This window comes from Heliangelus exortis, chromosome 8 (assembly GCF_036169615.1).
Source record: "Heliangelus exortis chromosome 8, bHelExo1.hap1, whole genome shotgun sequence".
Taxonomy (NCBI): domain Eukaryota; kingdom Metazoa; phylum Chordata; class Aves; order Apodiformes; family Trochilidae; genus Heliangelus; species Heliangelus exortis.
In genome coordinates, this window is record NC_092429.1 from 27,857,028 (window position 1) to 27,871,166 (window position 14,139).

Genomic DNA, 14,139 nt, shown 5'->3' on the forward strand with positions numbered 1-14,139 from the left:
TAATTCAGTTTTCAGCTCCAAGCCAGTTGCTAGGTCAGTAAAGTTAGGAGTGATTTTTGCCCTTGTTTGCAGAATATTTTGTTTTTTTCTAAATAGAATTTTATCTCTCCTTTTAAAGCTTGGACTCAGTAGTTTCCACAGTCCTTCAGGGTCTGTCTGCATGCCTTACTTCTGAGTAATGTCACAGCAGCACCAGACTTTCTGTCACTATCACGTTGTCTGGGTATCATTTGGAGTTGGTTAAACAGCAGCTGTTTAGCACAGAATCCTCCTCTGAACCCACCATTTGTTCCTGCCCTCTGGTTCTTGTCTTCTGGGCAGTTGCCTTTGATCCAAGGGCTTTTCCTCTCCCTCCACAGTGGCAGCTTAGTTTCTGGGTGTTGGTTGAATCCCATTGGGATGTCTCAGTGTCCTGGCATTGGTTGAATCATCTTTAATCACTTTCTTCTTGTTGTATTTGGCAACCTTTTGGAGCAGAGCTTCCTTTTGCAGCAGCTGTCGGTTCTCCTCCAGTGTGTAAAGTTTATCACTGTGTCCCCCTGATTATATTCTTTATTACAGTTTTAACTTGGGACAGAACTGGAGCTTACTGGTGAGAACTTTTTAAAGAACAATTTTCACTGTGTTTCCTCAGTGTTTCAAAGTTCTGTGGTGCTTGCCTGGGAGCTATCAGGTAACATTTGCTCGTGTGAATATGGATCAGAGCATTCCTGAGATTTAAATAGTCCATGTGGTCTGGTGTGCAGTATGGGGTGCTGCAATATCTCAGAGACTTCCAGCAGGCTCCCATCTCTAAATTCCAGGAGTAAAGTGGCTCAGAGTGTTTACCAATTCACAGCATGCTTGGTAGCTCATAAAAAAATAAAATAAGTGAATTGGTGTCCTCTGCTACTGGGGATGGCTGCTTACTTTTTTTATCTTTGTTAATCTCAGAAAATCTGTTCCTGGCCTTGAGCTCACCTTTTCCCTTACCAATAGCTCTGCAGATCAGAATGAGGTGCAACATAAGGAAGTTTTTCACCCTTTATCTCTTCCCCTTTTTTGCTGTAGTCTCCTCTGTCCTCCAGAAACCTCAGGCCTGATTAAAAATCCTGCTTCCAGAGGAGGCAGCAGTTTTCCAGAACTGGATGGGCAAATGCCTTGAGTCGTGCAGTGGGTCATTCCTGATTGTCCTCTTCTTTTCAGACAACCAAATTAGGTTTGTAAAATCCTCCCTGTGGTACCATGGCTATGGCAGACCAGAACTCTACCAGCTCCCCTCCGACGGCTCAGCGGGAAGTCGGGAGCTGCTCCTGGCATTTTCCTGGATGCTGCACAGACTCAGCCTCTTGGAGCAGCTCTTGGCTCAGAACAGAGTGAGGACTGGAGATGAAACCTCTGTGTGCACGGTGAGCATGTTGTGTGCCCTTCCACCTTACCTGTCCATGGCTAATGTTTTCTGACCTCTGCCATGGTGAAACTGCTGTGCAGTGTGTGGGATCTTGGGGCATTTACAAATCAATTCCCTACTCCAACTTTAAAATACTAAAAGGGGGCAGCATCTGACACCAGTTTCCTTTCCCTTCTCTATGAACTTGCTGTGTGCAGGTGATCTGGTTTCCTGGTCTTTTTTCAAAATCCCACTCCTGCCTGAATTCCTTGATTTTTATTTGTAGGTGAGGCCAGTGGAGCAGTGCAAGTAAGTTAACATCCTGGAGGAGTTGACATCTGAGTTTTGTGCTTCCAGACATGAGTGGCTCTACCCTGTAGGCAAACAGGTTAGCAGTGACTGCTAGGTCTGTGGCATTGGGCAGAGCAAGTAACCCTAAGGAAAATAGTACTTTTCTAAAAACATGGAGTAAGCTAAAGGTGGCTGTGTGTCACCTTTAACTGCAAAATGTATGTTAAAAAAAACAAACCACAAACTCACAATTTGATAATGTTTGCTAATACTGCTTTTAAAATCCATTCTCTGCATTTAAGGCCTTATGCATAGAATGAATCATGGAATAGTTTGCGTTGGAAGAGACCTTAAATCTCATCCAGTTCCCATCCCTGTGCATGAGCAGGGGCACCTCTCACCAGCCCAGGGTGCTCCAGGCCCCATCCAACCTGGACTGAACACTTCCAGGGATGGGGCAGCCACAGCTTCCTTGGGCAACCTGGGACAGGGGCTCAGCACCCTCACGGGACAGAATTTTTTCCTAATGTCCAACCTAAATCTCCCCTCCAAGTTTTCAACCATTTCTCCTTGTCCTCTCACTACACCCCTGTGTCAAAAGTCCCTTTCCAGCTTCTTGTATCCCCTTCAGTGCTATAAGAAGTTTCTTCTTCTGCAGGCTGAACAACCCCAATCCCTCAGCCTGGCTTCCCAGGGAGGTGCTCAGCTCTCTGAGCATTTCAGTGGCTCTGCTCTGGACACCTTCCAGGAGCTCTGTGTCCTTCTGATGTTGGGGACTCCAGAACTGGACACACAACTCCAGGGGGGGTCTCACAAGAGCAGAGCAGAGGGGGAGAATCCCCTCCCTCTCCCAGCTCTCTGTGCAGCTTTGGATGCAGCCCAGCACACAGTTGGTTTCTGGGCTGGAAGCACACACTGATGCCTCATCCTGAGCTTCTGCTCCACCACCACCCCCAAATCCTTCTCCTCAGGCCTGCCCTCAATCCTTTCTCCTCCCAACCTGTTGTGTATCCAGATTGGTCCCATTCCTCAAAATATTAATAATGCTGTTGCAAAAGTGACACTTTGAACCCCACTGGTACAAGTGTTTACCTTCTGAAGACACTGTGTCTGTATCACAGCTTTCCAAACTTGCTTTCCTGACCCCTAAAAAGATTCTACAAAGCCTCAGGCAGCCATCAGTGTAGGGAAACAGGCTCATGAAGACCACAAGGTCTTAAGACACTGAGGTATCTGAGGGAGGGCTTCTGACCTGCAGTGTCCTTTGCCAAAAAAAGGAGATTACACAACAGTTTGCAGCACAGGAGAGGGAGCAGCAGGGGCTGTGCTGGGTGCATTGGGTGTGAGTGGTGATGCCCTCCTGTGATGTGAAGGACACTCTGAGACTTTAGAAGAAGCACCCTTCTGAAGCAGCTTTTACTTCAAACTTCTCTTTTTCTTCTGTAGTAGCAGATTTTTTTTTTTTGTGTCCTTAATTTCTATTACAAAAGACTGGTGATTGAAGTGTAGCAGTGATGTGAGTTCAGGAAATGGAGCAGCACCACTGTTATTTTCTCTGAAGGTTTTGAGTGTTGCATTTGCTCAAAAGAGATGAAAGAACTGTGTGGTAGTACAATGTTATCTCTTATGGCCACACAGAGGAATTTATTGCTGTGTCTTTCACTAAAATTCTTGCCTCTCTACCTGTGTTTCTCAAAAAGCATGGAATACATATTTCATGTTTTTACCCACTACCTGTCCATAATGATGTTTGGAAAGGTTTACTGGCAATTTTTATTTCAATATCAAAGAAAAAAAAAAGTTACAGGCTGTGAGTTGGAGTTGGCATGTGTATGTAAAGCTCATTGTATTAAAGACAGCATTTCTTCTTTCATGCTCCAATAAAAATTGTTGTTTCATGGAGGGGGGTAAACAAAGATACAGTGTAATTACAATGTAATTGGTGTATTTTGTGATTCTACTTCACAGGAAAGTTAAAAGAGAATTTTGAGGGAGTGGTATTATCTTTTATTTGATCAATTAGGCATTACAGAACAAATCCAACCAAATTAAGGCCTAGAAATGCACAGTTAAGGATGTGAGGAAATAAGGGTGGCTGAGAAGAAGACAAGTGAGTCACAGCTCATTTTGGTTAGTAAGTCAGTTCCTTATAAATCACTCCCAGAGCCTGCTGTCTGCTCCATGTGAAGTGTGGCAGCTTTGTCCTTGTTCCATCTTGGGATTTGATCCATACTGTATGGGGATTCCTTCCTGGGGCAAAGTCTGTTCAGGAGTCAGCATTCAGCAGTATAGCCCCTAAAATCCCAGTCAGAGAGAAAGAAAGTGAGGCTGTCAGTTTGATGCCTGACATCTTGTGAGCTGAAGTACAACTTGAGCACTGGAATTTTGGCTCTGGGGATGTTAAATACCAACCAGGCATTTGTGGCACTTGAGTTGAAGTGTTGGAAGATGTGTAACAAGATGTAAAAGCAGTGCTAAACATGCCAGAGATGGTAGTCTCTGCAGTCATAACTCTGATGTATTTAATTAATGGAAAAAGGTAAAATAAGGGAAAAAAAGCTTCACTAAAGAAAGATCTGTCTCAAAAAAAAAAAAAAAAAAAAGGAAATGTTCTTTAAAACAACTGAAATTTTCAGCAGAGAAAAAGCTTGAAGAATCTTCTACCTGATGGAGCTTTTCTTTTTTTTTAATTGTTATAAACAATTGAAAGTGCTTACCTGAAATGAAAACACTGCAAAGCAAAACCCCATGAAATAGTATTTGGTCCTGTGCATTGCTGAGATCTCTGCCCAAACCTCCTTGCCAGTGCTTACTGACAAAGCACATTTTATTGCTCTACTAGTGAGGATAAATGTGAAGAAGATCCTTTTCCTTTGTCTTCATCTAAAAAAATGGCATCTCAGGAACTGTTGGTATAACTGTAGTTCATACTGATGTTCATGTCTTTTGCTTTTAAATTCTATCTGAAATCCCCAGGAGTGGACAGGGTCTTATATGAAGGAGTGAGAATTTAATCCCTAAATTAAAATCTGACTATTCTTTCAGCCTAAATTTGAAACAAAGCCTGCAGCCTGCTAAATTGCTGATAATATGCCAAATACCCAACATATTAAGGGGCAATTAAATTAATTCACTTCATACTACCACTCTCTGGCATTTTTTTTCTTTGCAGTTCCTTAGCAACAGTTTTCTTCCCTGGCAAATTGAACACTTCCATCAGCTCTACAGGATTTCAGGCTGGTTATTTATAGAGGGCATTCATGACAGTGATGGGCATGGAGCTCACCAGCTGCATGGAATTCATAATATTAAGATCCTGAGATGGGGAAGGCTTCCACAACCTTACTTTTACACCCACTTTTGCATCTCCAGAAGCAGAAATCATACCTCAAATCACCCTGTGGGTCCTTCAGGGCACCTCGTGGGTCCTCCAGCTCATTTATTGGGGCAGGGCTGTGCTGCAGGGTGTCCCAGTGAGCAGGACTGAAGGGGCCACTGCTTTCCCCATCCAGCTGTCTTCCAGGATGTGAAGTTTATGAACTGGGGGGAGAGAAAGTTAAAAGAGCTGCCTGGCCCCTGGGTTGCTGTGCAGAGGGAGTTGGTGGTGAACATCAAACTCTAAAACTTGGTTGCTGTAGTGCAAGTGCATTCCCTGGATTTGCTGTGGCCATCTGTCACTAATTCTAGAATAGCTGTAAAGACTCCAGTACAATCTGAATTGGAGGCTCACATCAATTTACAATTCCCAAGTGTCTGCTTGGGAATTTTCACCTATTTTTGTTGCCTCAAAGCACTGGACGATTAATTAATGAGTGTTTTCTTCAAAGGCTTTTAGTACCCCTGGTGGATTTCTTTATCAGAGATGCATGATGTCAATCTGAACATCTTTTGTTGCTTTGGTGATCATGTACAAGCAGATTATTCTCAGGTGCCATTCACTGATTCCTGTTTACACATGAAAATCCTGGAATACAAAATCTGAAAACCTGTAGGTGAAATGCTGCCCTTCACTGAACCTGTAAGGCAGAGCTGGAGACTTCTCCTATTCCCTCTCTCTCTGAGAAGCAGGTAATTGTTTGATACAAACCTGCCCTTTTAGCACATTCATTATTTGACCACATTTTATTTTTGCTTCAGTTTTGAAGTTTCATCATGGCTTCTCCAAATCTGCAGTGGTTTGTGCAGAACACTGAGCATGTACTCTTTCTGTTTCCAGGGAGGAATCCTGCCTGGAATTATTTCTACAGCTGAAATCAGTCTGTGTGTTCACCATAAGTTAATTATGTGTGGAGGCTGGTGAGTTTTTTAGATGGAGGGGGCAGTGATGTTATGTCCCTCATTATCACCAGGACATGTTGTACAAACACTTGGTTCCACCAACTCCCTCTGCCTGCTTCTTGCACTCAGAGTGAAATCAGACACCTTTTTGTGAATTCACCCTTTTGTGAATTCATAGGAATCAACAATTGGGGTTATTATGGCTATTAGAGCTGGAATTCATGCATGTCAATTTAGGCTGCCAAAGTGAACTCAGTTTCATTGCATCTTGTGGGGAAAAGATGAAACTAAACTAAACGTGCCTTCTGCCTCCTGAGCTTGCAGTTTGATTTATCTTTTGTTTGTCATGGTCTAGTTTTGCTCACTGGCTGTTTCCAAGGCTTATGCTTGGTCTAATCTTGTTGCAATGCTGTTACAGAACAGCACTGATAATCAAGGTTTCTATAAAAGAAAGGCCCTGCTGCCCCATAAAACATATTATTAGAGCAAGTTGGTAACACAGCAGCCAAGCTTAATGTTTCCCCCAGCAGAAAACCAGAAAAGTTTTTGCAGTACTGTCAGTAAGTTCAAATTTTCCATGGTTTTTTTTTTTCCCCTATTATTCTGATGGGGGTGGAGGAGGGAATTTTATGAACCTATTGATTTTTAACTCAGAAGCATAATTACTTTCCAGATCTTTATAGGCTGTATGTCAGCTTTCACTTTTTAATTTCCCTCCTTTATTCCCTCTTCTTCCACTTCTGTTCTCTTTGGCCTCCTGTCCTCCTTTTAACTCTCACCATTAATCTTTTTTTGCCCTTTTTTTTTGCTACCACTGTTACCATATTCAGTAGCTGGGAAGGAATGCTATTTAAAAATCTATCCCTGAAACCTTGACAAGAGGGCAGAGGATCCCTGCAGAATTTCCCTCCCCTCATTTTTTTGCCAGCAAGCAGGGGACACCCACTCCATGCCACCTCTCCTGGGGTTACACCAGGAGGGGGACCTTGGTAGCACCCTCTTTGTGCTGCCCACCCTACAGGTTTCCACCAGAAACTAAAAGAGAAAAAATCTTGCTTTTTGTTCTTCTGCCTGTTCTGTTTTTCAAGTCTTCTGAACAAATAACTATTGAACCCTGAAGTGTTAATTTTTGTCCTTAAGTTACTGACATTGCCTGTGGGCTCAGACATATTTTGTGGTCAGAAATAATTAAATTGGGAATATAGAATCATAAAATGGTTTGGGTTGGAAAAAACCTCAAAGCTCATCCAGCTCCAACCCACCTCCCACTAGATCACATTGCTCAAGACCCCATCCAACACTTCCAGGGATGGGGCAGCCACAACTTCCCTGGGCAACCTGTGCCAGGGTCTCATGGGAAAGAATTTTTTTTCCTCATCTCTAACCTAAATCTCCCCTCTTCAAGCTTTAAATCATTGCCCCTTGGGGGCTGGCACACATCCATCCTAAAAATCCTACCCCAACATTTTTGTAGGTCCCCTTCAGGTACTGGATATTCAGGTATATCAGGTATCCAGGTATATCCATATATATATATATATATATATATATATATATATATATATTTCATTTTGGATTGTTTCATCTAGGTGTTTCTGTGTGTGTGTTACAGCAGAAGTTTGAGGTGAAAGCTGAAATTACCTCCCTGTCATTCTGCATGTGCAGATGTACACACTATTCCTTCTCATCTTTTATGTTTTGTGGGTTGTTTTTTTTTTAATTCCATCCTTCAGGCTTGTCCTGAAACCTTTTTCCCAGTGAAAACCAATTTCCTGTAGTGTACTGGAAAATGGGTGGTTAACAACATTATTTTTGCCTGACACTGTAAATACATTTTGTTTTGGTTATTCTTTATTATTTGTTTTTAACAGCATGTCAAGGTAAAATCCTCTGAAAGAGGAGTTTGAAATGATCAGCAAGGTGTTATAATTTGTTGGATTTGCTACTTCTCTGGTAATGTCTGAATTTCAGTGAAATGCAAAATTTCTTGAACCTGATGTTTCAGCTGATGGGTTCTGGAGGGGACTCTGCCACCAGGCACTGGAGTCATCTGAGCTTTTAGGTGAGGAGAGGGAGATGAGGACTGCTATGCCAAGAACACCCTGATCATCCTCTAATCTTTCCTGTGTCTTGGGGAAACTGAGAGCTTTTAGGATGTTTTAGTGCCTCTCCTGCCCTCTAGTGATGGGGAGCAGCTCTTACCTTTGGTACCTTCTGCTTCTCTTTATTTTCATGTAGATGAGAACACCCTTAGCTTTTGGTGACCCACTTGAAGTGGTCTGGGTTTACCACTCATTGGAGGATGGTTTGAAATAAATCCCTTTTTCCTCTGGAGGCCAAAAGGAGCCTTCAGGGAAGGCCGTGGCACACACGTTGCATTTCTGGAGCCTTGCAAAATGCAGAACTCTGTGGGTTAAGGTCGACCCTGCCACGTTTTTGTTTTAGGATATTTGGGTTCCCTGCTGGGGCTGGCTCCAAGAGGCAGTGAGCTTTGGGATTTCAGTGTTCTTTTCAAACCAAAGATCAGGCAGTGCTGCTGAGCTCCTTTAGAGGCATCTTGCTTGTGCTGTATTGCAGAGCTTCTGAGTAACCTCCTGCATGAGTGAGGAGGATGGGAGAAGGGATTGACTGGTTTTAGTGCCTCAGGCCTCTGGGTAGTGCCAGACAGGCTTGTTTGAACAAGGCAGGGATGGGCAGGAGCTGTGTTCACATTTTCTGTCTTCCCTCAGCACCTTTTCTTTTTCACTCTTTGCCAAGAGTGAGCTCTTGGGAGTGCTGCTGTGAGCAGAATTTTTTTAAAAAAAGGCTGAGAAATTGAAAAGCTAAAAGGCCTTGTGTCTCCTTTTTTATTTTTAATTGCTGGGAGCACATCTTCTCTATTGTGAGCACATATGTTGCTGGGAAAGGCATTCTGGTGTGCAGATATTTCATTGGTATGTGTATCATGTGGCAGTGGGTTCTTAAACCAGGGATCTTTCCATCCACCTGGTCTAGGAGGAAATCCTATTAGTGTTGTTGATGGTGCCATAAATGCAAATAGCACTGTCCCTTACACATTCATCTGTTCAAATGGTTCCTTTCCTCATTTTTCCCTCCTGCAGATAGATCTATGGCTGTGTTAATTAAGAAAGCATGTCTGGTACTATTATGTCTGGCTGTGGTGTTTAGTGGTTTTTTTTTTTTCTTTTAAAAAAGCTCTGTAATTACCCAGCTTAACATATGTTGTGGCACATCCAACCCATTGTCTGAATTAGGAGCAGGATGAGCACTCAGCAAAGATGATTTTGATTTATGGGATTGCTTTGCCTTCCCTGAGCCCAGCAGTGGGTTCTCTAGAGATGCTCCTTCCCACCTTTCTGCTACCAGGAGTTGTATCCAAGGGGGAGTAGTTTCTGAGCTCCATCCCTTACCAACAGATGGCAGCTCCTGGTTGGAAAAGAGAGGGAGGCTCTCTGAGCCTTGTTTTTACAGCAGTGGAGGCAGCATAGTCCTTTCCCATTTCCATTTTGTCTACAGGGCACAGGAAATATATTAAGGTAAGAATTTATAAGCATTAAGATACTTAGATGAATTGGAAAAGTAGAAAAAAAATCTAAAATTTCCCTTGCAGAATTGAGGGTTTGCTTTCCAGCACTGCCTGTGCCATGCTGTAAGATCTCTGCTGAATCTGCAAGGAATTTTGCTGAAAAACAATTTTTGGAGTTTAATTTGCAGTATACAGAGCAAAGTCAACTGCATACCAGGTCACCAAAATCCTCAAATGGAGCTAGTAATGCAAAAAAAAATGCTTCTTCCTCACGTGTCTGCACACTCATCCTGATGTTGTTCTTTGGGAACCTATTTATGTGATGATGTTATTGTTTTAATTTATCCCCATCCACTGTTGGTAGAACCAGTGTCTTGATTCTCAATAACATGGAATCATTTTGTATTTTAAACCAAAAAGAAAAATCCCATTTCTGCTGTAAAAGTTGAAACTTGACCTTCAGTTTCTCTCTAAGCAAGTTGCATACAGGTTGTTTGCTCAGATGTATGGAATGGGAGTGAAAATCAGATCTATGATTTATCCCCAGGATTTTTTTTCACCCTGCTTTCTGTTCGTGCCTCTGGCTCTCTCATTCTGTAGCTGGAGTCCCTGTGCCTCCTTTCTCTGAAACAGAATCAAAGAGAAACATTATTTGCAGCAAAGAATTTCCAAGCAAAAAGGTTTTCTGGCAAGTGAGTATGAAAGGATCTGGTGGGAGACCTGAGAGCCCTGGGAAGTTGGTTGCTCTCTTTGTGTCCTTGGCTAAATAATATTAATTTCTGAATCTCAGAGGTGAATACAGGTGTGGACCCCTAATGCTCCATAGGGTAGGTGAATTCACAGTGATATTTGAAGCAAGGGCTGTAGTTTGGGCTGGTGTTTTAGTGATTTTTCTCCTACTGGGTGAGCAGCAAATAGTCTCAGATTGCAAGGATGGGTCTAGAAATTGAGGTCACAGTCTAATATGCAAGATTTTTTTTTTTTTACCTTGTTTACTTTATGCCAGGCTAAGTATTTCATAGCAAAAGAATATTTTTGCACAGTTTGTGAAATAAATAATGGAGAGAGCCTGTTAAAAAATGCATTGGCTGGCTTCCTTATTTTAATATTAATAAGGCAGGTTGCTACAATAAAATTAGCTCTGCATGGTGTTTGTCACTGTACTGCCAAAGCAATCTAATCTAATGCCATTCTTTCCTGAAATGAATCCCCAGGAGAGCAGTATCTGTGCTCTTCTGAAACCTCTAACCAGGGAAGTTGGAGTTGAGCTGGATTTTAGGGAAAATGCAGATTTTAATCTGGGAATCCCAAGTCTGTCTTTGGCCTTGTGGTTTACTGGCTGCTTATGTCTTTCTCTCCTGTAATAATTAAGAATCTAATCCCTCGTGGTGTTTGTGGACAACTTGGTAATCATTTCTTAATCATTTCTTTGTGGTTTCATAGTTCAGAAGCCTCTCCTGGTGGGGGCAAGGCAGTCTGAACCATGAAGGTATTTAGGTAGGACTGGGGTGCCCTAGGATAAGAGGGCAATTTGATTTAGGGAGAAAGAGGGACTGAAAGTGTCAGAGAAAAAAGATTGACATTGCAGTTGGTGTAAAGGGATGCTGGTTTTTTTTTTTTTTTTTTTTTTTCCTAAAGGTGAATCTGTGCCTTTAAAAGGAAAAGCCCTTTACCATCCCTGTAATCTATAATATGCATTTATTTGAGCCACAGAGCAAAGGGGAAAATGATACATTTTGTTTTGTGTCCAGAACAGCATTTTTTGTGCTTATAAATAATATGAACACTCGTTGTGCTGAAGGCTCTGTCAACTGAGGTGATATTTAGGTTATAACCAGCATTAGGGCCTTATCTGATAACAGTTATAATCTGCATTTAAGGCCAAATTAAACTCTTCATTTTACAGTTTACATTTTTAGCTTAGGATCCAAAGTGGAATTACATTCAAGCTTTGGCTGCCAACTGGATCTTTATAGGATTTTATTGAACATGGAAGCACATATGTTTAAAACCCACCAAAGTCTATGGATCCAAACCTGCTTAAATGTTTTCTTGAAAACAGTCATGTTTTAAAGAGGCTTTTTAAATTTCCACTTTAAAGAAATGTCTTGAGAATCCAACAACTGAGAGGCACTTTCTTAGCTGGTAAAGACATGAATGAAGTTAATGAACACAAGATGAAGTTAATTTGGTTTTTTTGTGGTTTTTCTTTTTTTTTTCCCTGCAGCAGAAGGGAAGTGGGACAAGATGGAAAAAAAAAAGGGAAGCCTTAGCTTCTCCCTTCTTCCAAAATTATTCTAGAGAAAGGCAGAACAAGGCAGGACAGGTGGTGCAGCTGTAGCTGGGGGTGTCTGTGGATTCCTGGCCAAGGTCAGCTGGGTGATTGTTTCTTTTCCTCTACCCTGTGAGAAGGGAAAAGCAGGATGGAAGAAAAAAAAGATGGTTAAGCACAGGCCCACAATTTCATCTTTATTTAAGGCATTGATTTACAAAATGGGGTCACTGAATACAGCCTGCAGCATTTTTGGGAGGACACTGGAGTAGCTAAGTCTGTTTTTTACTTTTTTTTTGGCTTATCAGAATCTAGTCAAAATGTGATTCTCCCCATCAGGGTAAAGAACATTCTTGCTGTCTCAGAAACACTGGCTTCCTGGGTACAGAAAATGAGTGATGGGAGAGGAGACAGCTCACCATGTCAGAGCTGAGAAGCTGCTATTTCTTCTAGGTTACAGGACTTGTTTAGGCTTTTCCCAATCCTATATTCTAAAAGATTGCAATTTCTCTTTACTGCTGGAACTTACTTCCTTTTTGGGGGAATTTTTGTCTTTTTTTTTTTTTTTTCCCTATTTGCCTTGTATGTTCTGAATGATCTGAAAAATTTGAAGCTAACTTAAACCATTTTGGTGTTCTCTTCTGCTTTTAGTGTGAAGATGATCTGTCTAACAGCCAGAAAGGCCCAACTGAAGCAGCTCCTGAATGTGGCCTGGGAGACAGAATAGATATTAGATACCTCCAGTGGTTAAATGGGAGGCTGAGGTTCCAGTGGCAGAGTTTCCATGCTCAGCACCAAGAGCACTGCAAACTTTTGTACAAGGTAAATGACTCTTCTAACTCACTGTGCCATTGTTGATTATTTAAAAGCCTTGTCAGCTGGTGCTAAATGTGCAGATGATTCTTGTTTGCCAGTTCTGCATTTTCTGTAGGTAAGAGGGAATTACTCCAAGTGTAAATCTCTCACCTTTCCTCAGCAGGACAGAGCCATGAGAAAGTGAAGTATGAAGACTGTTTGTAAGGTTGAAACTGTTGTAGAAAAGTCTCTCTTGCAGATTAGCACATCAGTCACTTCTGCAACCATCACCTGTCTCCATTTTTCTCAGAAAATGCCTGACATTGTGGTCCAGAGGCAAGAACTGGTGATTCAGAACTATAAGTTCATTGGAAATGTGGAAATATTGAGCAGGGATGTTGGAAGTACTTGCAGCAAAATAAAATGCTCTTTTCCTTTCTGAAATACTAGGGAACATTTGAGCAGGACTTAAAACCTACTTCCTTTTAAATCAGGAATCAGTAGTGGTCTCTGCAATGCTAAGGTTGCAGTTCTGTTCCCATTTATGAGGAATGTTTTTATGTCTGTCTGAAAATTGCAGGCACTTGGGAGCATCTTGTCTGCTTGAGACAGAAACAGCCTTCAGTCCTCAAGTTGACAGGGATGGTGACTGCAGGCTGAAATTTAAAAAAAATGGTTCTGAATGTAGTTCTAAAAGTTATTCAGTAGTATTTTCCTTAGATGCCTTTTAACATTCCTATCTCTTCAGGTAACTTATGTGGAGCCACTTTGTATGGTACCCAGAATCTTCACAGAAAGCCTTGTTGAGACTAGGGACAGTTTTGAAAAATTTCTCCTCAGAAAAAAAAACATATATCAAAAAGTTGTCAGAATCAGAACAAGAGGGCTTTGAATGAAGATGCCATCTTGGCTTTAATCCTGTGTCTGCCAGAGCAATGCTGAAAACTGTAATGAGGTTACATTTTGTTCTTTCCATGAATTGATTGCCAGGGAGATGTCTGATTTACAGCCCTAGGGATAGATCAGGTGCTGTGTGTGCAGCATCTAAAATAACCTTTTGCTTCTTCTTGCTCACTGTGAATGTGCTCTCCTGATCTGGGAATGAAGACAGCAATTCCCTGGAAGTGCATGGCTGAGGTTACAGGCAGGGACACTGCTGGGAGAGGGGGCTCAAGTGATAAAAAACTCAAATGAGATGATTGGCATCCTCTCCCTTTGATAAGCTGTGTTTAAGATATGCTGGGTATTATTGTAGGTGAGGCAAATATCTCCATAATTCATCATCTGCTCTCTGATTTATGTAGTGCTTGGCAGCAGCAAATCATTAGGCAGCTTCAGTACCTCAGCTTGCTATTAATGAGACCAAAGAAGAATTAATGGCAGGATGAACCTGGGGCCTGAAGTACAGAGGTCCAGACCAGGCACTGAAATGGGGAAGAGATTTGCTGATTGCCCAGCATGCTAAAGTACTGAGAAGAGAGATGATGACCTCCTGTATTTTGTTAATAAAATATCTTTTTTTCTACAGATCACATTTTAATCTCAGAAGCTACTGACTGGATCAGGAGTTGCAGCTCTTCTGAGCACTAAGAATTCTAAGATAGATAA

At 41.9% G+C, this 14,139-nt stretch overlaps 1 protein-coding gene across 2 annotated transcripts in view; it reads left to right on the forward strand.

Annotated features, from left to right (window-relative positions):
- The window catches only part of TEDC1 (tubulin epsilon and delta complex 1), a 61,045-nt gene that overhangs the window by 6,415 nt on the left and 40,491 nt on the right, over positions 1-14,139 (forward strand). For both annotated transcript variants that reach the window (XM_071751276.1, XM_071751277.1), the window contains exons 3-4: positions 1,186-1,388; positions 12,388-12,558. In XM_071751276.1, coding sequence (XP_071607377.1) covers positions 1,186-1,388; positions 12,388-12,558 — 374 coding nt within the window. The remainder of the gene's footprint in view (positions 1-1,185; positions 1,389-12,387; positions 12,559-14,139) is intronic.